This window comes from Malus sylvestris, chromosome 3, assembly GCF_916048215.2.
Source record: "Malus sylvestris chromosome 3, drMalSylv7.2, whole genome shotgun sequence".
In the NCBI taxonomy this organism is placed as follows: domain Eukaryota; kingdom Viridiplantae; phylum Streptophyta; class Magnoliopsida; order Rosales; family Rosaceae; genus Malus; species Malus sylvestris.
In genome coordinates, this window is record NC_062262.1 from 20,234,993 (window position 1) to 20,261,790 (window position 26,798).

General features: G+C 39.3%; 1 protein-coding gene and 2 long non-coding RNA genes across 5 annotated transcripts in view; 1 reads left to right on the forward strand and 2 right to left on the reverse strand.

Annotated features, from left to right (window-relative positions):
* The window catches only part of LOC126616172 (uncharacterized), a 51,457-nt gene extending 26,780 nt beyond the window's left edge, over positions 1 to 24,677 (reverse strand). Inside the window, exon 1 of the mRNA XM_050284185.1 lies at positions 24,345 to 24,677. Coding sequence (XP_050140142.1) covers positions 24,345 to 24,636 — 292 coding nt within the window. The 5' untranslated portion in view covers positions 24,637 to 24,677. The remainder of the gene's footprint in view (positions 1 to 24,344) is intronic.
* Positions 654 to 4,041, reverse strand: LOC126616174 (uncharacterized). Of its 2 annotated transcripts, XR_007621047.1 has the most exons (5): positions 3,844 to 4,041; positions 3,601 to 3,760; positions 3,427 to 3,495; positions 2,677 to 2,735; positions 654 to 1,752 (listed from the first exon to the last, which is right to left on the reverse strand). It is a non-coding gene; the product is annotated as an uncharacterized LOC126616174 (long non-coding RNA). The 2 variants fall into 2 exon arrangements; XR_007621048.1 differs by lacking the exon at positions 2,677 to 2,735 and having other exon boundaries at positions 3,844 to 4,034.
* Positions 7,473 to 10,052, forward strand: LOC126616175 (uncharacterized). Of its 2 annotated transcripts, XR_007621049.1 has the most exons (5): positions 7,473 to 7,660; positions 7,744 to 7,903; positions 8,009 to 8,077; positions 8,769 to 8,827; positions 9,752 to 10,052. It is a non-coding gene; the product is annotated as an uncharacterized LOC126616175 (long non-coding RNA). The 2 variants fall into 2 exon arrangements; XR_007621050.1 differs by lacking the exon at positions 8,769 to 8,827 and having other exon boundaries at positions 7,476 to 7,660.
* Positions 24,678 to 26,798: the final 2,121 nt, after the last annotated feature.

Below are 26,798 nucleotides of genomic sequence, written 5' to 3' on the forward strand. Positions count from 1 at the left end.
AACGTAATGATTCTTGCTTGTATCTCTATTATGCAATTCATGTAGGGAACTTGTAGGGAATGTTTTGGGTTGTCGTATGCAATCATCCAACTTGATAAATTCTGGAAAAACTGAGGGTTAATTAGTGCAATTCACGGTTAATTCGGGGCATTGAGTCTTTATAATTTATTGGAAGAACAACTGAAAATCGTTTGTTTGCAAGTGTGACATGTGTGGAGAAGAACCTCCTAACTAGCCTTTTATCCATCTATTTCACCAAAATCGTTTTTACAATCTGTTTAGTTTCAAGTTTCTGTTTTGTGTTAAATTTTCGTCCAAAACAAATCTCCCTTTAATTTGAAGTCTTAGATTAGTTAGAAAGTGTTTTGATTTGTGTTTCTAAGTATTTTGATTCAAGTTTTCATCAAATTTCGTCCAAATTAGTGTAGGTGCTCAAAACTGCCCAGAAAGTGGTTTTTAGGCAGTTTTGAGCCTTCTAGTTGCTGTTTTGAGTTTTAGGTTTGTTTAAGTGTTTTAACCTTTACTTTTGCATTCTTTGAGTCTAGTTTAGTGTTTTAAACTTTGTTTTTGAGTTTTTAAGTCAGTTTCCAAGTGTTTAGCAATCCCTCCTAATCCCCGGTTTAGAACGATCCCTACTTACATCTTTGCTACAATTTGACAAAAAGAGGGTTTAATTTGTGTGCTTATCTATTTCGCATCATCCAACACCAAATGACTTGAGACTAGTCATACTCACGCTTGAGTCAACATAACACATACTAACCTTAGCGGATTGTCAATGCCCAATTGGCAATCCTATGGCTAGGAACGTTTTAGGAATGAACATAAGAGAATGGTCTCGATAATCTAACTCACTTAGTTCACTTGTCATAGTTAACCTGGAGTAGAGTTTCATGACTTATTGAGAGAAGCAATTGGAAATCAATTTGAATGCAAGTGTGTCATGTGTGGAGAAGAACCCTCTAGTTACCCTGTATCTCATTGATGTGAAAAATAAGTTAACACACAAAATCAAACCCTCTTTTTATCAATTGTAGCAAAGTATGTAAATAGGGATCGTTCTAGACCGGGGATTAGGAGGGATTGCTAAACACTTGAAAACTGACTTAGAAATGTAAAAACAAAGTTTAAAGCACTAGATTAGACTCAAAGAATGCAAAACTCACGTTAAAATACTAAAACGAACCAAAAGAATCAAAACAGCAACCAAACACTCAAAACTGCCTAAAAACCACTTTCTGGGCAGTTTTGAACACAAAACACCAATTTGGACGAATTTGGGTTTTAACTTGTACCAAAACACTTAAAAACATAAACCAACACACTTTCTAACTAATCTAGGACTTCAAAATAAATGGGGAATTGATTTGGATGAAAATGAACTAAATGGACAGATTGCAAGGAAAACAGATTGTAACACAAAGTTATGAATAATCAATGGATGATGGAATGGCTAAGGGGTTCTTCTCCACACATGAAATATATGCAACCTAAATCAATTTTCAGTTATCAATTTAATAAGTTATGAATCTCGACACTCCAAGTTAATTAGGTCCGCTTAAATTATGACACACCCCGTCCCGAAGGAGGGCATGCTGGCCGTCACGTGAGAGTGACGTAACCATTTGCACAGTACGGAAGCTTTAAGATACAATTTAAGTTGATACACCCGAAGGTGAGTCCTAATTTTGTCCAATCTGTCAGAACACCGTCGAATTCCTCGTAGTCACCACACCTTTGTGATTCCTGAACCTGGAGGGGCGCAAAACCAAAATTGAGTGGGTCAGTAAAACAAATCTTTTCAAATCCAACTTTTCTCAAAACATTGTAACCCCTCTCCGTAAAACTTGTATACTTTCCCAGAAATGTAAAATATAAATATACATATATATTCTCAAAACTTCATTTTTACTATCTCAACATTTATCTTTATCAATCATGCCATGCCATGTCTAAATTCAACAGTTAAGTATGAATGCATCAGCAATAATCATATCAGGTGCAAGAAAGAAATCAACCGGAGACCCTACAATGGTCCTGTACGGCTGAATGTAGAGCTCAAAATCTCATCTAACCGGAGTCACCAACTGTGACCTGTTCGGCCATGCCGGAGTCACCTAGTATGACCTGTACGGCACTACACTGCACATAAGTCGGAATTACTTAATGTAATCTGTACGACTTAATGGTAGAATAATATGCTCTAGTGCTTCTCTCATCAATCATCTGTGCACATAATCTAAGGTCACCTACCAGTCGGAACCCCTCTAATGGTCTGTACGACTGGCATGTCGGAACCACCCCCTGTGGTCTGTACGACTAGCATCTACTTGGATCCAAGGTGAGCATGCGATGCGGTGAATAATAATAAGCACTAATACCAAGGTGCAGGTTATGAGCTCAATATATCTCAACATCATCATAACAATAATAAATACTCACCTGATACTCACCTGTGCGTCCACCGCACCAATTCATACATATGCATCATATATCAATTCATACTTTCATATACTTATATACATGGCATCTCAAATCATATCTTTCATATAATCTACTCATGGCATTTGAAAACATACTTTTATACTTTGCATTTAAAGCATACTTTCGTAACATTTTCAATTTCTGGGAAACGTCAATTATATATGTATACGGAAAACAAAACTGCCCACTCACCTGGAGTTCATCCAACAACTCCCTAGCATCACACATCAAGGCGTCATGACGATCGCCGCCTAGAACAGTAATCAAATCCAACCTCAGAATTCATATCGATAGAATATATAACTTATATAAAATACGTCACTACGTAGATCGATCCGGAAGATCTGCCACTCAGATTTTAAATCCATAACTTCCAGAGGTCCACATTATACCTCTAGGACAATATCCTAAAATTTCATTACCATCCAACGGTCGGATCTCCGTCAATTTCCAAAACTAAGTGACGGTTAACATTTTATATTATGGACTTACAATTCCAATTCCGGAAGATCCGTAACTCGGATTCCTAATCCATAAGTTCCAATAGTCCTTAAATATTACGTATTACAACGTATCAAAGTTTGGTGACGATCCAACGGTCGGATCATCAATTCACATTTTCACCAAAACTATAAAACGTTATTCGAACACCTAACCAACAATCCTTAATAACTTTCTCATACGGTGCTCAAATTGGGTATATGAATATACCACGGTGATCTACTCGACGTCACGGACGTCGAAATATTTTTAAAATAATTTTATTTTTATTTTTATTTTTTACTGTAGCACCTTCTTCTTCCTTGGGTCGCCGGACTGTTTTTTTCCGGCGGCCGTTTTCTGGGCAGTTTTTCAAATTGCCATAACTTTGTCATTTCTCAACGAAATCAAGTGATTCAAAAACGAAAGTTGTAGCCCTTGAAGATACCAAGAGAATGGTACCTTTCACAACACCTAGTTCGCCGTGGTTTGGCCGGAAACTGCCTCGAAAGCCTCGGAGGTCGCCGGAAACTGGGTATTTTTCAAATGAGTATAACTTCTTCAATACTCAACGAAAATGAGTGAAACAAAAAGGAAAGTTGTATTACTTGACGAGACGAAGAGATTGATACCTACCTCGACTCCTAACTCGCCGGGGATTCGCCGGAAAATGCCTCGAAAGCTCCGGCCAAACTTTGAACTCGTCGATCTCCGTGTTCTTTCGTCCAAAAACTTCCAACGAAGCACTCCGAGCTTCGTGGGAACCTCCTAAAGCTCCCTGTGAGCTTAGATTTCCCTAAAACACAACATATTCAAAGATCATGAACAGTGCTCTTCACGGGAACTTTTAAAACTACGTTTTTCCGAAATAGAACTTACCTGAAATTGATGTCTACGTGATCGTGGAAGTTCCAGGAGTCCAAATGTGGTCTTATCTTGGACGTTTGTTTATGTTTTAGGTGGTTTTGGGTGAGGTTGAGTGTCGGAGAGGAAGAGAGAGAGAACTGAGAGTGAGAGAGAGTCGTGAGGGAAGAGAGAGAGACAGGGTACGGGAAAGAGGGAGAGAATTAAGGGGTGTGGGATCCTACCCAATCTCCAACTACAAAATTCTAACATAAAATTTAAGTCTAAGTCTCCACTCTACTTACCAAATTTTAGGAGCTTAGATATAACGAACGTAAAAATTATACCTTAGTCACGTATTAGGGCATTTTCGTAATTTCATGTCCTTGGAATTAAAAATTCCGGGACGGGCTGTGACAATCTCCCCTCCTTATAGAATTTCGTCCCCGAAATTCCAGCAACCAACTAAATCATCTATACTCATACAATTTCCTCGGGTAAATCTCTCTCATCCGATTCTCTTTCTCCAACATAATTTTCTACTGAATGATTTCATTCATAAAGCTTTTACCACTTACTCTGTCTTAATTCTCAAGACTTTCTTTTTCCAATCCAAAGTCGTCCTTGGTTCCTTATCAAGTCGAATCCAATTTAATTCTCAATAGTTGCACCAAAATCCCATGTGACGAATCTGCCACCTAGTGACAACGTATCGAACCCAAAATACATTATGTGTCTTAGCCATCCTATGTACAAGGAAACTTGTACACATAATCCAAAGTAATATCTTTCCATTTCCACTGCGAAACAGAAAATAGTTATCTCAATCCAAAGGTTTATTTCTTTCGGCCTCAATCTGCTGACCAAATAAAACTGTCGAATGGTATGATAAATCTTATTACTTTCGGAATATTGCAGAAGCTGAACAGTGTACTTCGTCCAAAATTGCTTGCTTTAAACCCACAGTATTAGGCACATACTTTTCGTTTTCTTGTATCCACATACCATGCGATTCACGAATCCTGTAATCTTTCTTTTTCCCTTCTTTCTCTGCCTTGGTTAATTCTTAAATTTCCTCGTCAAACATTTAAGTTTCGAGTACGACCTTACCAAACAGGCCTAACTTGAAATTTAACAAGTATAACTTCTTCTCGATCTTCCATTCTCAACTTTACTTTAGTTGGTTTCCAATCCACAAGAATATAATCTTGGCAAACGTACCAATCATTAATTCTTACTAGAGTCTTCTCATCAAGTGCTTCAGCTACAACAATTCACGATCACCCTGATCGTACAATCATAATCACTAAGTAATTCAATCCACCTTTGTTGCCTCATATCCCAATCCTTCCAAGTAAACAAATATTGGAGACTCTATTGATTCATAAAATCTTGCATTCTCACTAAAATATAATGTCTCCATAACTTCACAGCAAGGATGGTAATCATGACTTCCAAATCACTAGTAGGGTAATTCATCTCATGAGATTCCATTTGTCGTGAAACGTATGCAATCACCCTAACATTTGCATCAACATGCCTCCAATACCATTCAAGAAACATCACTAAAAATTTATGATTACCACTATTCTCTGGGAATACCAAAATACGTGCATGAGTGAGGAAATATTTCAGTTGTTGAATCCTTTGCTCACAATTTCCTTCCCACTCATACATAACCTCTTTTCTCAACAGTCTCGTCAATGACAAAGCAATGACTAAAAACTCTTTCACAACCATCCAAGATAGCCTGGTAAGTTAAGAAATTTCAAATCTCAATTACGGCTCGTGGTTGTTCCAAATTCTCAATTTCTGCTATCTTTTAAGAATTCACTTGAATACCTTAAGAATATATAACAAATCTCAGAATGCCACCTGATTCATCTAACTTTAGCATTTGCTACTTAGCATACAACCGACATTCTTCCAATCTTTGTTCCACCGACTTAATACGTTTACATATTCTGCTCTGGCTCAGAATATGCCAGAATATCTTCAATGAAAATGATATCTATTTATCAAGGCATTATTGGAATACTTCATCCAATAACTCATAAAACAGCATGAGTATCCATATAGCATCACCAAACTTCATAAAGACTATAACGAGTCCAGAAAAACAATCTTAGGAACAACGTTACTCATAATCTTCAATTGATAATAAACAGACCTCAAGTCAATCTTTGAAAATATACAAGCACCTTTGAACTGATCAAATGAGCGTCAATACACCACAAGGGATAACGGTTCTCATTCGTTACCCGATTCCATTATCTATAATCAATGAACAATCTCTAAGTCCATTTTCTTTCTCACCAACAAAATGGTGCTCCTCAACAGTGTTGTACTAGGTTGAATAAAACTTTTATCAACCAATTCTCTCAACTGAATTTCCAATTCCCCTAACTCATCCTGAACCAATCTTTAACATAAATTTATACCTGGCAACAATTCAATAGTGAACCTCATATCTCTGCCTGAAGGCAATCCAGGTATACTTTCAAGGAAGACATCAAGAAAAGTCTAACCCTTTCAACATTATTCACACTACTCCAAACAACATCATTTAGCACCACATGAGATAAGTATTTTTGACAGCCTTTCGAAAACAATCTCTTTGCTCTCACAGCATAAATAACGGTCTGACTCAATCCACTTTGCATACTAACAAAAGTAATCTCTAGTCATCCAGATCAATGGAAAGTACTGGTTTCCCGTAACATTCTGTCTTGTCACAATTATAACCAACCAATCTAATGGAACAGAATTAACTGATACAATATATATTCTATTATTATTAAGCATTCTAAATAAGTACAATACTAACATAAAATAATCTACCGGGTTGCTTGCTTAATGAATCCACGAATGAGTTATTAATATTACGGTCTGCAGCCCGCAATACTGATAAATCATCGTTGTCTCGATAAGTAAGCAACAATTCCCAAAGGTGTAATACTATCATTTTTTTTTCTTCATTAGAATACACATATACGCCTCTATCACGTTCCAACATTACTTTCTTTGGCATCATCGTCCATACTCAGAAATATATCAGCCGGAGTCAACTAGAATGACCTGTACGGCTGATTCTCTAGCTCAACCATCTATGCTAGCACATTAGTCGGAGTCACTTATAGTGACCTGTACGACTTACACATCAATTCCCCAGTAAATACGTCGGCCAGATCCACATCTTGTGGTCCGTACAGCCGAGCCTATAACTCACCAATTTCTCATGTGTCAGCCGGATCCACCTCTTGTGGCCTGTACGGCTGAACATATAACTCATCAAATCTCTCGGTACTCATGGTCAATCCAACCAAACTACTAAGTCCATAACTCTGCTGAATTGACACTATGATATCATGGAAAATTGTTGAGTACAACTGATTATAGGGACGATTCACAATTATGTGTCCCCTCTGTTTACATAAACACATTCATTAATTTCACATTTCCCAAAGTGTTAATTTTTGTACCTGCGGAATTTTTAATTCCAAGGACATGAAATTACGAAAATGCCCTAATACGTGACTAAGGTATAACTTTTACGTTCGTTATATCTAAGCTCCTAAAATTTGGTAAGTAGAGTGGAGACTTAGACTTAAATTTTATGTTAGAATTTTGTAGTTGGAGATTGGGTAGGATCCCACACCCCTTAATTCTCTCCCTCTTTCCCGTACCCTGTCTCTCTCTCTTCCCTCACGACTCTCTCTCACTCTCAGTTCTCTCTCTCTTCCTCTCCGACACTCAACCTCACCCAAAACCACCTAAAACATAAACAAACGTCCAAGATAAGACCACATTTGGACTCCTGGAACTTCCACGATCACGTAGACATCAATTTCAGGTAAGTTCTACTTCGGAAAAACGTAGTTTTAAAAGTTCCCGTGAAGAGCACTGTTCATGATCTTTGAATATGTTGTGTTTTAGGGAAATCTAAGCTCACAGGGAGCTTTAGGAGGTTCCCACGAAGCTCGGAGTGCTTCGTTGGAAGTTTTTGGACGAAAGAACACGGAGATCGACGAGTTCAAAGTTTGGCCGGAGCTTTCGAGGCATTTTCCGGCGAATCCCCGGCGAGTTAGGAGTCGAGGTAGGTATCAATCTCTTCGTCTCGGCAAGTAATACAACTTTCCTTTTTGTTTCACTCATTTTCGTTGAGTATTGAAGAAGTTATACTCATTTGAAAAATACCCAGTTTCCGGCGACCTCCGAGGCTTTCGAGGCAGTTTCCGGCCAAACCACGGCGAACTAGGTGTTGTGCAAGGTACCATTCTCTTGGTCTCTTCAAGGGCTACAACTTTAGTTTTTGAATCACTTGATTTCGTTGAGAAATGACAAAGTTATGGCAATTTGAAAAACTGCCCAGAAAACGGCCGCCGGAAAAAAACAGTCCGGCGACCCAAGGAAGAAGAAGGTGCTACAGTAAAAAATAAAAATAAAAATAAAATTATTTTAAAAATATGTCGACGTCCGTGACGTCGAGTAGATCACCGTGGTATATTCATATACCCAATTTGAGCACCGTATGAGAAAGTTATTAAGGATTGTTGGTTAGGTGTTCGAATAACGTTTTATAGTTTTGGTGAAAATGTGAATTGATGATCCGACCGTTGGATCGTCACCAAACTTTGATACGTTGTAATACGTAATATTTAAGGACTATTGGAACTTATGGATTAGGAATCTGAGTTACGGATCTTCCGGAATTGGAATTGTAAGTCCATAATATAAAATGTTAACCGTCACTTAGTTTTGGAAATTGACGGAGATCCGACCGTTGGATGGTAATGAAATTTTAGGATATTGTCCTAGAGGTATAATGTGGACCTCTGGAAGTTATGGATTTAAAATCTGAGTGGCAGATCTTCCGGATCGATCTACGTAGTGACGTATTTTATATAAGTTATATATTCTATCGATATGAATTCTGAGGTTGGATTTGATTACTGTTCTAGGCGGCGATCGTCATGACGCCTTGATGTGTGATGCTAGGGAGTTGTTGGATGAACTCCAGGTGAGTGGGCAGTTTTGTTTTCCGTATACATATATAATTGACGTTTCCCAGAAATTGAAAATGTTACGAAAGTATGCTTTAAATGCAAAGTATAAAAGTATGTTTTCAAATGCCATGAGTAGATTATATGAAAGATATGATTTGAGATGCCATGTATATAAGTATATGAAAGTATGAATTGATATATGATGCATATGTATGAATTGGTGCGGTGGACGCACAGGTGAGTATCAGGTGAGTATTTATTATTGTTATGATGATGTTGAGATATATTGAGCTCATAACCTGCACCTTGGTATTAGTGCTTATTATTATTCACCGCATCGCATGCTCACCTTGGATCCAAGTAGATGCTAGTCGTACAGACCACAGGGGGTGGTTCCGACATGCCAGTCGTACAGACCATTAGAGGGGTTCCGACTGGTAGGTGACCTTAGATTATGTGCACAGATGATTGATGAGAGAAGCACTAGAGCATATTATTCTACCATTAAGTCGTACAGATTACATTAAGTAATTCCGACTTATGTGCAGTGTAGTGCCGTACAGGTCATACTAGGTGACTCCGGCATGGCCGAACAGGTCACAGTTGGTGACTCCGGTTAGATGAGATTTTGAGCTCTACATTCAGCCGTACAGGACCATTGTAGGGTCTCCGGTTGATTTCTTTCTTGCACCTGATATGATTATTGCTGATGCATTCATACTTAACTGTTGAATTTAGACATGGCATGGCATGATTGATAAAGATAAATGTTGAGATAGTAAAAATGAAGTTTTGAGAATATATATGTATATTTATATTTTACATTTCTGGGAAAGTATACAAGTTTTACGGAGAGGGGTTACAATGTTTTGAGAAAAGTTGGATTTGAAAAGATTTGTTTTACTGACCCACTCAATTTTGGTTTTGCGCCCCTCCAGGTTCAGGAATCACAAAGGTGTGGTGACTACGAGGAATTCGACGGTGTTCTGACAGATTGGACAAAATTAGGACTCACCTTCGGGTGTATCAACTTAAATTGTATCTTAAAGCTTCCGTACTGTGCAAATGGTTACGTCACTCTCACGTGACGGCCAGCATGCCCTCCTTCGGGACGGGGTGTGTCAAATTAACCTTCAGATTTCCCTAGAATCATTGAATTGGATGAATATGCATCGCAAACAAATTATTCCCAACAAGTTCTTTATATGAACAGCATGATAAAGACACAAGTTAGAATCATTACGTTCTTTGGAAATCATAAGCATCGACAAGGCATTCGTAACTATGAAAAGCATGATACTCTTGCCAGGAATCTACTTAACACGATCGTGACTAGCGACCTTCACTACTTACGAATATAAATTCATAACGATTAGGTGAAACAAACTTATATCCTAGCATCAAATTCAAGCATGCAAATTAAGCGTGCACTCTCAACCAACATACAAGAATAAGTTCTAAATCAAACGGTTAAGCAAATTGTATTCACGACTTATACAACGATAACTGAAAGTAATCAACTTATTTCACATATATAATCATGGTTTTGAATCCACCCTTAGCCAAAACGAAATTAGCCAATCATACTTAAAGCAAAACAAAGATTACATGAATTAGACATTAAAATCCAAAGAAAGAAAACACCTAGAATGCTCCAACTTGGCAGCAAGTGCATCCAAGATTCCTCCTTTCCCTTGCTTGTGGCAGATTGGTTTGTGGACAGGTTTTGGGTAGTTCTATGGTGTAGACTGGATGGGGAATGGTATGGAAAGGTTTATGGTGAGTGTAGAGGAGTGTTTGATAGGAGCATATTTATGCGACTTAGTTGGCTTGTTCTTAAGCATTTATGTTGTTTTTCTTTAGTTATTTTAGTGTTTAAAGTCATTTTCGTGCAATTTCAGGTTTAGAGACGAAGTATGCAAAGAAGTGCAAAATGGAGCATTTTAGAGCAAAATTTAGCTAGAATGGAGTGTATGCTAATGGAGCACAAGGAATGGACGAGTTTGAAGGTCAGAGGGGCTTAAGAAATGAAGAAATGAAAGTGAAGAACAAAGAATTCAGATTTGGAAACCAAAGTTTCTAAAGTTGGAAGTTTCTATTCTTGGAGGTTTCCATTTTCGAGAGTTTCTATTCTTGGCTTTGGGCTTTTAGATGACCTAAACCCTAATTCCTTGTAAACCCTAACCCTAGCCGCACCTAGGCCTCTAGAATATCTGATTTCCTTGCCTTGCAAGGCATTCTAGAAGGCCCATCTCTAAACCCTAACCCTAGCCGCACCTTAGGCCTTATTCCCACTAAAAATCTGATTGTTTTAACCTAATTTCTGGTGGATTTGGGCTTCTAGAAACCCTAATCTGATTGCTAGGGTTTTGAAGTGCCTATATATACTCATTAAACCCTTTTGGCTGGAAAGATGACCTCCCATATACATCATTCACGTCTAGAAACAAAGAGGCTCTCTTTGCCGCACCTTTCCACCACCATATTCCATATTTTCTGCCCAAAATCATCCCTAGCCGCACCACCCATCAACCCTACACCTTTCCATACCATTCCCCATCCATTCTACACCATAAATACCACCCAAAACCTGTTCTAAACTTCTCTGCCGCAGCAAGGAAGAAGGAGAAATCGTTGATGCGCTTGCTGCCAAGTTGGAGCGTTCTAGGTGTTTTCTTTCTTTGGATTTTAATTTCTAAATATATGTATCGTTGCTTTGCGAGTATGAGGAACTAAACCCCCCCTTGGCTAGGGGGGGGATTCGAAACCATGTTTATGCTTGCTATATGATTTGATTACTTCTAATTGCGTTTCATAAGTTGTGAATTCAATTTACTTATCTACAAGAATTAAAACTGATTTGTGTATGTTGGTTGAGGGTCGACACTTAATTTGCATGCATGAATTTGATGCTAGGATATAAGGAAATTTCACCTAATCGTTATGGACTTATATTCATAAGTAGTAAAGGTTGATGATCTCAATCGCGTTAAGTAAATTCTTGGCATAAGTTTCATGCAATCATAGTAACAAGTGCTTCGTCAATGCTTATGGTTTTCATAGAACTTAATGATTCTTGCTTGTATCTCTATTATGCAATCATGTAGGGGACTTGTGGGGAATGCTTTGGGTTGTCGTATGCAATCATCCAATTCAATAACGTTAGGAAAATCTGAAGGTTAATTTAAGTGGACCTAATTAACTTGGGGCGTTGAGAATTCATGGGTTATTGAAAAGCAATTGGAAATCGTTTTGAATGCAAGTATAACATGTGTGGAGATGAACCCCTTAGCTAGCTTTCTATCCATTCAATTCAATCAAATTCGTTTTAAAATCTGTTTTGATTTACAAGTTTATGTTTTGTTTTCAATTTCGTAAAAACCAAATCCCCCTTTGTTTTCAAGTGTCAAATTAGTTAGAGAGTGTGTTAGTTTGTGTTTTTAAGTGTTTTGAGTCAAGTTAAAACCTATTTTCGTCAAAATCTTGTTTAGAGTTCAAAACTGCCCAGAAAGTGGTTTTAAGGCAGTTTTGAGTGTTTTTGTGTTATTTTGAGTCTTTTGGTTTGTTTTGGTGTTTTAAGTTATAGTTTTACATTCTTTGAGTCTAGTTTAGTGTTTTAAACTTTGTTTTTACGTTTTTGAGTCAATTTTCAAGTGATTTAGCAATCCCTCCTAATCCCCGGCCTAGAACGATCCCTACTTACATACTTACTACAATTGATAAAAAGAGGGTTAATTTGAGTGCTAGTTAATATCATATCAGTGTTTGATGGTGGAAGGGTGGTGGAGAACTTCGGCAAAGAGGGTGGAAGAAGGTGGAGTGGCTGTGATATTTTCTGGGCACTAGAATGGTGTTTTTGGGGTGTTTTGCTGCCTAGGGTGAGTATGGACGAATTTCTGTGATGAATGGTGAATATGAGAGTGTGAACCCTTTGCCAAGGGGTGTAAACATGTATATATAGGCCCCAAAAACCTTAGAGAATCAGGTTAGGTCAGGGATGAAGTGCACGGCAATGAAGGCAAGTTGGGGTGACAGAATTTTAGGCTGAGTTCTTCATCTTTTGGACCATAATTCTTCACATTCTTGGCTTCTTTAGTTCTCAAATTCGTCCATCCACTTTGGCCCATGCATTTGCTATCCATTCCAAGCCCGAAACTGCTCCAAAGGCCTCCAAAATGCATCATCTTGCATACTTTGTACTTAGAGTCTGAAAACACACAAAAATAACTTTAAACACTAAAATAACTAAGGAAATACAACGTAAATGCACAAGAACAAGCTAACTAAGTCGCATAAATATGCTCCTATCAAATTCCCCCACACTTAGCTTTTGCTAGTCCTTGAGCAAAACAAAGAAATAAAACGAAACAACACAAATAGAATACAACCTAAACCTTCCAACATTTGCCTCAGGGATTCCAATGCACATGACATGTTAAAAATCATTATCCCCACAGATTTGAGTCATCTTCACACTTAAGCACGTACTTAATCATAGTCACTACTTACTTGTTCACGTTAATCAATTAAAACAATGATTTTGATGTAGTAACATGCCTTAGAGAAATCACTCAATTCCTTACAAGATATGCACTCAATTTTCACTCAGATTTTCTAACTACACACCCTATACTAGTTATATGTGAGAAGATTGATGTAGATATGAAAACGAACGCTCACATATATGTATCACAAAGAAAGCAATTTCTGGAGTTAATAAGCATGTTTAGATATGATCTCATGAATGGAATGCTACTACTTAGATGCGAGAACCAGTGACACCATATGCTCATATCAATTTCAAACTCCACATATTGAACCGCATGACACTCAAGATGAAGTTAAGGGTTGTAACGGGGCTTGGGGTGATGGCTAACAAATGAAGGATAAGGATAACAATCGTTCTTAAAGCAATAGCAAGCAAAGTAATGAAATTGAAACTTAGAATTCACTTAGATTGCATAAATCAGCTTTTAGACACGAAGGGAAAATTCAAGCAATATTTAGGGCCGAATTCTATGTTTTGGACCCTTTCTTCAACAAGCAGCACTTTAAAACTCTTTTTTCACATATTTTTCAACTCCCTTTTCTTTTCAACAAGCATAATAACTCACACTTCCCCCACACTTGTTTTCTGCCATACATTAATCAAAAGAAATTCAATTTGAATCATGCTTTACTATGCTTCAAGAACAAGGGTATGGATGGTCCTAAACTAGGCTAGGTAAGGGTAATGTGGTTTAACAAAGAATGTAGGCTATCAAGGCTCAATGGGGTTAACTTAAACATATAACGATATGGGATACATGGCAGTTTGGCTTTGGTGGTGGTAACTACACAACTTCATCTTGAATATGTGTTATGCAAAACAATAGCATGCTTTGAATGAAATAGGCATGAGTTCTAGCATTTGGAACTAAATGATGAAACGCCTTCTAAATAATAACCAAGCAAAGAATAATGAGATCATGCAACGACTTTAGAAAACAATAATGCACATATTTTAACTCTCCAAATAAACATTTAGGCTCAAGTCTCACAAGGTTGTAGCGTTAGTTTGAGTTCCTTCCTTCAAGCATGTTACAAAAACTAATGTTTTTTTCTTTTATGATTACATGTGATTTCATAAGTTATAACCACAACCAAGCATAAATAAAGAGTAAATCAAACTTTCATCCATGTTTATAACTCTCTTTAACAGTCATGCAATTACAAACCGAATCCTCATCATTGTGTTGGAAGGTACCCTAAGACACAAATAAGCACACAAAAACAACTCTTTTTGGGATTTTCAAAACAATTTTTCAAATTTTTATGAATTTTCGGATTTTTATGTCAAAACACACTGAAACACTCCAAAATAGCTTAAAAATACTTAAAACAGCAAAGAACAACACTAGAAGTAATGGGTGATAATTTTCTACGAATTTTATGCAAAACACTAGTTACCCCCCCACACTTAAATCAAACATTGTCCTCAATGTTTCAAGCATATACTCACACAAAAACAAGCAACGAATAACAGAACAAATATAGCAAAGTAAAGAAAAAAAAAAAAATTAGACAGAGTAGAGGTTAAGAACGCAAATCTGGTTTTTGAGATAGATGATCTTGGTGACTTTCCACAGCTTTGATCTTGAACTGGTTTGGAATTCTGAGCAGGGAATATCAGAGTGCAGTCTGCATTCTTCTCTGCTTGTTTCTTCTGCACGGCGGGCAGGCACGAGGGAGAGGTGTTGGTCTGTTTCCTTCTTCAATCTTTCCAAGTGCCCACCTCTTGCTTTCTTTCTCCTTGTCCCTAGTTGAGGATGAATCAGCACGTTGTCTCCACATGCTTCTAGGTATCATCTTCACTTCCCTTATACGTGAGAGACGAAGAGGAAACACAAGATGATGAGTACTCGAGAGCAGGTGCTGGCTGGAGAAAGGACAGGGAGAAAACATGATATGAGATACTCGTGCTCTCAACCTTTATGATATGAAATACTTGTGCTCTGGATGGGTTGTTTGCAGGGGTGTCCCAGGGGATGAGAAATACAGAGTGACTCGAGAGGGTTTGTTGGAAAGCCATTTCAGAGAGGATGAAGGGTTAAGTGAGGCTGAAAGTTGGGTGAGACTGCTTCACTTTGAAGTTCAACATTTATAGAATTTTCTTAATAGCTGGGAAGGTGATAGGAGCATATTTATGCGCCTTAGTTAGCTAGTTCTTATGCATCTTTGTTATGTTTTCTTCGTTAAAGTAGTCTTTTAAGCTACTTTCATGTGTTTTCAGGTTTAAAGGACATATTACATGAAATGATGCAATTTGGAGCTTTTGGAGCAAAAAGTGAGCTTGGAATGAAAAGGACATGCTTGGAACACAAGGTTGGGTTGAAATTGAAGAGTTCGAGATTTGAGGTTTCCTACTTGAAGTAGGAAAGCTAAGCCTAAAAGTTTCCATTTTGGGTTGATCTTTCCTAAATCGGAATTGGCAACCAAAGTTTCTAAAGTTGGAAGTTTCTATTCTTGGAGGTTTCCAATTTCGAGAGTTTCTATTCTTGGCTTTGGGCTTTTAGACGACCTAAACCCGAACTCCTTGTGGACCCTAAGCCTATGCCGCACCTTTCCATTCTAGAAGGCCTATTTTACAAACCCTAGCCCTAGCCCACTTAATTGCCGAACCCTAGGCCTTTGCTCATTAAAATTCTGATTGCTTAACCTATTTTTCTGATGGATTTGTGTTTTAAAGGCCCTAATCTGATTTGCTAGGGTTTTTAAGTGCCTATATATATGTTTCTACACCCTAGCCGCAAGGGGGATCCCCTCTACACAAATCAGAAATTCACCATCACCCTAATCCCCTCTTTGCCGCAGCCACCACCCATTCCAGCAACCTTTCCCACCTTTTGCTGCAGCTTCCATCGATTCCAACACCATTCCACACATCCATACATCATTCTCCACCTCCATAAACCATTCCCACACCTTGCCGCACCACCATACTATCCTATCTACCTTTCAAAAACCCAAAAACACATCCAGAAAACTCCATTCACGCCAGAACCTGTCCCTCACCTTTGCCGAGCCCAACCTTCACCCAACTCCATATTTTCTGACCCCAAAACCTTCCTAGCCGTGCCCTACACCCAGCCTAGACATTTTTCCACCATTCTTCCTCGTCCAAAATCATCCAAAACTACCCAAAAATCCCCTAAACCCTCTCTGCCGCAGCAAGGAGAAGAAGAAAGAGGAGCTTACTGTGCAGAATTCAAAGTGGAATTCTTTGGCTTTTTAGGTGTAATCTTTCTTATGTCTTCGATGTTTCAATTTAATAAACTTTGTGTTGTGAGTATGAGGAACTAAACCCCCTTAGTTGGGGGATGATTCGAAACCATGTACATGCTTGCAATTTGATTCGATTACATTCAGTTGTTATTTCATAAGTTATGGATTCAATTCATTCATCTATTTGATTGATAACTTATTTGTGTATGTTGATTGAGAGTGCACGCTTAGTTTTCATGCATGAATATGATGCTAGATTATGAGGGAGTTTCACCTAATAGTTACAATCTTATAATCACAAGTAGTGAAGATCGCTTGAAAACGATCGCGTTGAATGAATTCTTAGCATAAGTTTCATGCAATTCATAGTAACAAATGCTTCGTCAATGCTTATGTTTTTCATAGAACGTAATGATTCTTGCTTGTATCTCTATTATGCAATTCATGTAGGGAATGTTTTGGGTTGTCGTATGCAATCATCCAACTTAATAACTTGTGGAAAAACTGAGGGTTAATTAGTGCAATTCACGGTTAACTTGGGGCGTTGAGTATTCATAGTTTATCGGAAGAACAACTGAAAATCGTTTTGTTTGCAAGTGTGACATGTGTGGAGAAGAACCTCCTAACTAGCCTTTTATCCATCCTTTTCACCAAAATCGTTTTTACAATCTGTGTTAATTAAAGTTTCTGTTTTGTTTTCAATTTCTGTCCAAAACTATTCCCCCTTTAATTTGAAGTCTTAGATTAGTTAGAAAGTGTTTTGATTTGTGTTTCTAAGTATTTTGATTCAAGTTTTCATCAAATTTCGTCCAAATTAGTGTAGGTGCTCAAAACTGCCCAGAAAGTGGTTTTTAGGCAGTTTTGAGCCTTCTAGTTGCTGTTTTGAGTTTTAGGTTTGTTTAAGTGTTTTAACCTCTACTTTTGCATTCTTTGAGTCTAGTTTAGTGTTTTAAACTTTGTTTTTGAGTTTTTAAGTCAGTTTCCAAGTGTTTAGCAATCCCTCCTAATCCCCGGTTTAGAACGATCCCTACTTACATCTTTGCTACAATTTGACAAAAAGAGGGTTTAATTTGTGTGCTTATCTATTTCGCATCAGAAGGCATTGTTCCATTACTCGTGTCGGCAAGCCTGGGATAATTTAACAGTAGTTTTCACGTCCATTCCGCTTCTCCAAAAATTTTCGACAGATTGGGCGTGATTTAAGCAACGCAAATGTGCAAATTGACAGATGCTGACATGTCTCGATAAAGCAGAGGCCTCTTAATATCCGGAATTTACGCTTCGAGTTCTGAGCTTCGTTGAGGGCAGAGATTGCATGTGACAAGTGCTGACGAGGCTGAGAGAGACAGATGGTTGGAATCGGTGCTTCGACAGACTGCCCGTGATTTTCGCATAGCTGAGTTGCGTGTGATGGGTGCTGACGAGGCTGAGACAGTTGACACTCTTCGGTATCTGGAATTGGTGGTTTGTGAGCAAGCCCAACTTTTGAGAAAGCTGGCGCCTCTTCGATCTCCGAATGGCTTCTTCGATTTCTGAGCTCACCTCTTCAATCTCTGAAATCCCATCGCGTGCTAATTTTTATAGAGGTATGCAGGACGTTCAAAGCACTCTTGAATTTCCGCCTGTAAAAACTCCCGTTTTGCACTTCTACGATCTTGACTTGTCCGATCTCCTCTTTCTTTAACACCTCTGAAAAATGTCTGGCCCTTCCGACCGTCGTTTTGACTTGAACCTTGGTGAAGGAGCAACCCCTCCTTTTCCAGACAACATATGGCGCCCGTCCCTCATATCCCCTACTGGTCCTCTTACCGTTGGGGATTCGGTGATGAAAAATGACATGACCGCTGCGGTGGTGGCCCGGAACCTTGTCACCCCCAGAGATAACAGACTGCTTGCTAGACGGTTGATAGGAGCATATTTATGCGCCTTAGTTTAGCCTGTTCTTGTGCATTTATAGTGTTTTTCCTTAGTAAAGTAGTCTTTTAAGCTAGTTTTATGTGTTTTCAGGTTTTAAAGGCATATTACATCAAAAGAAGCATTTTTGAGCCTTTTGGAGCACATTTGAGCTTGGAATGGATGTCATATGCTTGGAGCCAAGAGGATGGACGAAATTGAAGATTTGAAGATGATGTTTCCTACTTTAACAAAGTTTCCTAGTTGAAGTGGGAAAGTCCCTAAGTGAAGATGGAATCCTAGTTGAATTAGGATTCCTAGTCAAAATGGGTTTCCTAGTTGCATTAGGATTCCTTGAAGATGAAGATTCCTACTCAAACAAGGTTTCCTACGTGATGTAGGAAAGTCAAAATCCAAATGGTCTCAAGTGAAGCAACAAAGAAGTTTTCCAAGTCCAAGAAGGAAAAGGAGTCCAAGATGAAGAAGGAATGATAAAGACAAGGTTTCCTAATCCAAATAGGCAAAGTTTCCAAGTGCAATGAGGAACCCTTATCCATTTAGGGCACCTTATCCATTTAGGATACCTTATCCTTGTTCTAGAAACCTTATCCATCCTTGCCGTGAGTTTTCCTTGCATTAGAGGGTTTCTAGAAGCCCTAATCTGCCCTATCCTTTAGTGCCGCACCTATCCCTTCTAGAAAGCTGATTTCCCTTGCCTTGCAAGGCATTCTAGAAGCCTTATCACCTCATCACCTTACCTGCCGCACCTAGGAAGCATTATCCTTTTTTATTTCTGATTTCTAAGCCCTTTCCTGATGGGATTTAATCCTCCAAGTCCTAATCTGATTTGCTAGACTTTTAGGACCCTATAAATACATGATGCCGCACCCATTCATTGAGACCACTCACCACAATTCACAATTCAATCTAGAAATTCACAAGATCCCTTTGCCGCACCAATTCACTCCCATTCACCATACAATCTGACCTTGCCGCACCCCCCACCCTTCCTAAACACTTCTACCTTAGTCCATACCCAACCATCCCTCATTGTGCCGTGAGTTTGCAAGGAGAAGAAGGAAGACAACTTGGAGCCGTGCATGCCATTCAAGGAGCTTGGATTGTGGAGCGTTTCTAGGTGTTTTCTATCTTTATGTCAATGTTTAAATATATTTATCTTTGTTTATTTGCGAACATGAGGAACTAATTTCTTTATAGTTAGAGGGGAATTCAAAGCCATGATCATATGTTTTATATAACTTGATTTCTTCCAATTATGATTTCATGAATCGTGAATGTGGTTTACTTATCTATTTGATTGATAACATGTTTATGTATGTTGATTGAGGGTCGACACTTAGTTTGCATGCATGAATTTGATGCTAGAGTATAAGGCAATTTCACCTAATCGTTATTAACTTATATTCATAAGTAGTAAAAGTCGCTAGTCACGATTGTGTTAAGTGAATCCTAGGCAAGAGTAACATGCGTATCCCATAGTTATGAATGCCTCGTCAATGCTTGTGATTTCCATTGAACTTAATGATCTTTGATATGTGTCTCTATCATGCGTATTCCATAGTTAGGGTCCTTGATAAGAATAATTTGGTTGTAATGCGTATCCCATTCAATTCAATGAATCTAGGGAAATCTGAGAATTAATTGGTCAATCTAGTTAATTTGGGGCATTGTCATTCATGGTTTATTGAAAGAGTAATTGGAAATCGAGTCGTATGCATATGTTTCATGTGTGGAGAAGGAACCTTCTAACTAGCCTTTCACCATCTTAGTTTTCATCAAAACGTTTTTGTCAAAGTTTGTTTTCAAAGTTTCTGTTTTCAAAGTTAAATTCGTCCAAAATCAATCCCCCTTTACTTAGTTGAGTCATAGTAGTTAGAAATCACTTTAGTTTGTGTTTTTAAGTGTCTTAGGTCAAGTTAAAACCAATTTTCGTCCAAGTGTGTGTCTAGTGTTCAAAACTGCCCAGATTGTGGTTTTAAGGCAGTTTTGAGTGTTTTTGGGCTGTTTTGAGTCTTTTGGTTTGTTTTGGTGTTTTAAAGTTTAGTTCTGCATTCTTTGAGTCTAGTTTAGTGTTTTAAACTTGTTTTTACGTATTTGAGTCAGTTTTCAAGTGATTTTGCAATCCCTCCTAATCCCCGGTTTAGAACGATCCCTACTTACATACTTTGCTACAATTGATAAAAAGAGGGTTAATTTGTGTGTCAACATAATTTTCACATCAACGGTCTAATGAATTGGCGGTTAAGGAGTCTCTGGCTCTTAGCGTGCAGTGTGCGGGTTCTGTGTCCAACATGGCCCAACGCCTATTTGCTCAAACCCGTCACGTTGAATCGTTGGCGGCTGAAATACAGAGTCTCAAAGAGGAGATTAGAGGACTCAAGCATGAAAATAAACAATTGCACAAGCTTGCACACAATTATGCCAGAAACATGAAGAGGAAAATTGACCAGCTGCAGGAAACTGATGGTCAGATTTTACTTGATCACCGGAGGTTTGTGGGTTTGTTCCAACAGCATCTGCCTTCGTCTTCTGGGGCCGCACCGCGTAGTGAAGCTCCAACTGATCAACCTCCGATACCTCCTCCTTCCGTGGCCCCACCGACTGCTGAGACTCCGCCGACTACTGCGACCTCTCCCAAGCAGCCTTTGTGAAGGCTCCCTCTTGTATTATGCTATGTTTTTTTATTTCCCCGTTTCCTGTTCATTTCCATGAAGGTTAATGTTAAAATCCTTTGCATATTTGTTAATGTTTCAAAATAGAAAGTCACAACAAAAAATAATTAAACAAGTAATAAAATTGACAATCAAGCAGAATAAATAGGTTGCCTCCCTTAAAGCGCTTGCTTTAACGTCTTCCAGCCGGACGATGAACACCTTCATTTCTCCTTGGAACCCACGGCATGCAGTGGGATCTCCTCCACAACATGCTCCACAAAGTGCTCGTAGTATGGCTTCAAGCGATGTCCATTCACCTTGAATTCTTGCCCGGTTCTCAAGCTCTTAATTTGGATTGCACCATGCACAAAAAGATTAGTAACAACAAACGGGCCAACCCACTTGGAACGTAACTTACCAGGGAATAGACGAAGGCGGGAGTTGAACAACAACACTTTCTGCCCAATTTCGAAAGTCTTGCCTCGAAGCATCTTATCATGGAATGCCGTGGTCTTCTCTTTGTAAATTCTAGCATTCTCATAAGCTTCATGCCTTATCTCATCAAGTTCACTCAATTGAAGCTTTCGATGAATTCCGGCTTGGTCCACATTCAAATTGAAGGTCTTGATGGCCCAATGTGCTCTATGTTCTAATTCCACGGGAAGATGACATGGCTTGCCATACACAAGCCGAAAAGGAGACATACCAATAGGGGTTTTGTAAGCCGTTCGATACGCCCATAATGCATCATCCAACTGTAAGCTCCAATATTTTCTATTTGGCCCAATGGTCTTCTCCAAAATCTGTTTGATCTCACGATTCGACACCTCGGCTCGGCCATTGGTTTGGGGGTGGTAAGGTGTGGAGACCTTATGCGTCACATGGTACTTCTTGAGTAATGCCTCAATGGTACGGTTGCAAAAATGAGACCCGCCATCACTGATTAGCACCCTAGGCATCCCAAACCTAGAAAAGATATTAGTTTTCACAAAATCTGCCACAACTTTAGAATCGTTAGTTTGAGTGGCTTTCGCTTCCACCCACTTGGAAACATAATCAACGGCAAGTAATATGTAAGTGAAACCAAAAGATGAAGGAAAATGACCCATAAAATCGATACCCCAAACATCAAAGATTTCAACAACAAAGATGGGTACCTGCGGCATTTGATCTTTTTGGCCAATATTACCTGTCCTTTGGCATCGATCACATGTTAAACAAAAGGTTCTAGCATCTTTAAACAAAGTAGGCCAATAAAAACCACATTCAAGAACCTTAAAAGCTGTCCTTTGGGTGCCAAATTGACCCCCACATGCATATGTGTGACAAAAACTTAAAATTGAGTGAAAATCTGATTCATGCACACATCTTCTTATAACCTGATCTGAACAATATTTCCACAAGTATGGGTCATCCCAAACATAAAATCTAGCATCCTTTTTAAGTTTATCACGTTGAAATTTGTTTAGGGTGCTAGGAACTTGTTTAGTCACCAAATAATTCACCAAATCTGCGTACCAAGGAGCACTTACCTGAACGGACAAGAGTTGTTCATCCGAAAATGTTTCGGAGATGGGAAGATCCTCTTCTTCACGCACCAACCTGCTTAGGTGGTCGGCAACAACATTATCACTCCCCTTCTTGTCCTTGATTTCGATGTCAAACTCTTGAAGTAGAAGCATCCAACGAATGAGTCTAGGTTTAGCTTCTTTCTTGGTGAACAAGTACTTCAAGGCTGCATGGTCAGTGAAAACAATAATTTTAGTACCAATTAGATATGATTTAAATTTATCTAAAACAAATACAACCGCCAAGAGTTCTTTTTCGGTTGTAGAATAATTCAACTGAGCATCATTCAAAGTGCGTGAAGCATAATAAATAACATGTGGCTGTTTATTCTTTCTTTGACCCAAAACAGCTCCAAGTGCATAATCCGATGCATCACACATCAATTCAAAGGGAATGGACCAATCCGGGGGAGTTATGATGGGTACCGTGGTGAGGAGGTCCTTAAGATGCTTGAATGCTTGCTCACACGCCTCGTTGAACTCGAAAGGCACTTCCTTTTGTAGGAGACGGCATAGGGGTTGTGCAATCTTGGAAAAATCCTTAATAAATCGTCTATAGAATCCTGCATGACCAAGGAAAGAACGAACCTCTCTCACAGAAGTGGGAGAGGGTAAGTAGCGTACAAGATCTATTTTAGACTTATCAACTTCAATTCCATGTTCAGAGATAATATGACCCAAAACAATACCTTGTTTAACCATAAAATGGCATTTCTCCCAATTTAACACAAGGTTTGTTTCAACACAACGTTTCAAGATTAAAGTGAGATTATCCAAGCAATTATCAAAGGAATTACCAAACACACTAAAATCATCCATGAATATCTCAATAATCCTCTCAACATAATCAGAAAAGATGCTAACCATACACCTTTGAAACGTGGCAGGAGCATTGCACAAACCGAATGGCATGCGTCGATATGCAAACGTTCCAAAGGGACAAGTAAAAGTGGTCTTTTCTTGATCATCCGGTGCAATAACAATTTGATTATAACCGGAGTATCCATCAAGAAAGCAATAAAAGGAATGACCGGCTAACCTTTCTAGCATTTGATCTAGGAATGGCAATGGGAAGTGATCTTTCCTTGTGGTTGCATTTAGCTTCCTATAATCAATGCACACTCGCCAACCGGTTTGAATTCGGGTGGGCACAAGCTCATTCTCCGCATTCTCGACAACCGTCTCTCTAGATTTCTTGGGCACACATTGGATAGGTGAAACCCAACGGCTATCGGAGATGGGATAAATCACCCCACAATCTAGAAGTTTGATTATCTCCTTTTTCACAACTTCCATCATCGGAGGGTTAAGACGGCGTTGAGCCTCTCTAGTTGGTTTGGCCCCCTCCTCAAGAAATATGTGATGCATACAAGTCGTAGGGCTTATACCTTTAATATCGGCCAATGTCCAACCTAGGGCAGATTTGAACTCCTTCAAAACTCGAACTAGTTTCTCCTCTTCTTGTGCCGTGAGGGATGAGGAGATGATGGCAGGTAGTGTCTCGTTTTCCCCCAAAAAGATGTACTTCAAATGGCTTGGTAGGGGTTTGAGATCAAGTATGGGTGCCTGAACGATGGATGGAAGCAACTTGTTAGTCGAAATTGGAATGGAATCAAAGTTAGGAGACTTACCACCATGCTTAGGTAGTGACTCAAGGGCAGCAACCAACTCAAAAATTTCATCACTAGGGGGCACGGCATGGCCTAGTCCATGTATGCCGTGGGTTGCCCTAGAATCTGCCCCCTTGGTTGTGAGTTCCATTCCTCGTGTAATGACTTTTTCAAGCGCATCGTCATTCAAATCTTCAAGATATCCCTGCGCCAAAGAGTCAATTATATCAATAGAGAAACATGAATGGTCCTCACTAGGGTACTTAATGGAATCAGAAAGATTAAAATTAACAACTTCCCCATCAAATTCCATGGACAACGTTCCACTATACACGTCAATCTTCGTCCGGGCCGTCTTCATGAATGGCCTTCCAAAGAGGATGGGCAATGAAGGAGCATGATCCGATTCATCCATTTCGAGCACATAAAAATCTGCTGGGAAGACTAAATGATCAACCTGCACCAAAACGTCTTCCAACACTCCTTTTGGATAAGCGTTAGATCTATCGGCCAATTGTATGATTACACCATCATGTTTCAACTCACCTAAGTTCATAGATACATAAATGGAGTATGGCATAACATTTATAGAGGCTCCTAAATCTAGCATGGCAGATTTGAAACGAGTGTTACCAATGACGCACGGAATTGTAAAGCTACCCGGATCTTTGCATTTGGGGGGTAGTTTGCGTTGCAAGATGGCGGAGACATTCTCACCTACCTTTACCACTTCCTTAGTCGCCATCCTCTTCCTAGTGGTGCACAATTCCTTCAAAAACTTGGCGTACCTCGGGACATATTGATTGCATCCAACAAAGGTATGTTTACTTGAACTTTCCTAAATGTCTCAAGGATGTCCTTTTCAGCTTCCTCCTTCTTTGTTTGCATAAACCTACTAGGAAAAGGAGCATTCAAAGGAAAAACATTAGTAGGAACCGAATTTGACACATTCTTACCTTTATTGGCCGATTTGGACAGATTGGGGACATTAGAAACTTGCGGCAAAGGTGCTCCCACCTTTGCCGTGAGTGGGCTTGCTTCCTCCTCTTCAAATTGAAGTTTTTCATCCTCTTTGTGACCTGTTTTTGATGAAGAACCTGCCCCAATCTCTTTTCCACTTCTCAAGAGTATGGCCTTTGCACTTTCAAAGCCTCCCTTCGGGTTTGGAATGGTAGAACTAGGAAGCCTTCCTTGGTCTCTAATCTGCCCAACAACGTCGGCAATCTGCCCCATTTGTTTCTCTAGTTGGTCCACTCTTTTGTTTTGATTTTCCTGCCCATTAGTCAAAGTGGTTAGTAACTTAACAAGTGTATCATTATCCAAAGCATTACCTGAATTATTTGGGGTAGATTGTGGTTGGACTTGAGGGGGTGCGTATGGTTTGTTATAGAAGCCCGGGGGTTGTTGCCTAAAGCCTCCTTGTGGTTGGGCTTGTTGTGGCTCTCTCCATTTGAAGTTTGGATGGTCTCTCCACCCCGGATTATACGTGTTGGAATATGGATCATGTCTTGGCTGATTTGGGCTTTGAAACCCAATGGCATTAGCGCTCTCCCATCCACTATTCTTAATGAGTTGAGGACACTTTTCGGATGCATGTCCTTGGATAGAACATACGCCACACACCATGGGTCCTTGAATCTTCATTCCCTCGGCCATCTGTGAAACAAGAGAAGTAAGATTAGCTAACTGAGATTGAATATTGGAAGTGGAACTTACCTCATGCACTTGTTGCCGTGGGGGTCCTCTTTGGCCTACACCCTCGTATTGTTGAGCGTTCAATGCTCGATTAGCAATCAAGATTTTTGCAACCATGGGCGTTTTGTCTACCAATGCTCCACCTGTCGAGGCATCGAGCATTTGACGTTCTAGTGGTAGGAGCCCTTCGTAGAAGTATTGCAAAAGCAATTCCTCCTTCATTTGATGCTGTGGACAAGAAGCAACAAGTGATTTAAATCGTTCATAATATGTAGGAAAAGACTCACCTTCATCTTGTTGAATTCCACTTATTTTTTTACGAAGAAGAATGATGTGAGAAGTTGGGAAAAACTTCTCCAGAAACGCCCTCTTCATACTCTCCCAAGATGTAACTGTACCGGGAGCCAACTCGTATAACCAATCCTTGGCTTTGTCCATTAAAGAGAATGGAAAAGCCTTCATCTTTAAAATACTTCCGTCAACGGTAACCGGAGTCATACTTGAGCACACCACTTCAAATTCTTTCAAATGTTTGTTCGGATCCTCCATGGACAGCCCATGGAACTTTGGAATGTGGTGGAGCAAATTTGACTTTAACTCGAACTCTTCGGTTTTACCTTGAGCAGCCATGGGATATTGGATACACAATGGTGCGGCATTATCCAAACCCGAGGCGGCAAGCTCCTTGAGCGTACGGTTGTCCATGGCTATACCTTGCTCTTCTCCACCCACTTGTGCCGTGGGATCCTCCTTGTGCTGTTGTTTCCTCCTTCTTCTCAA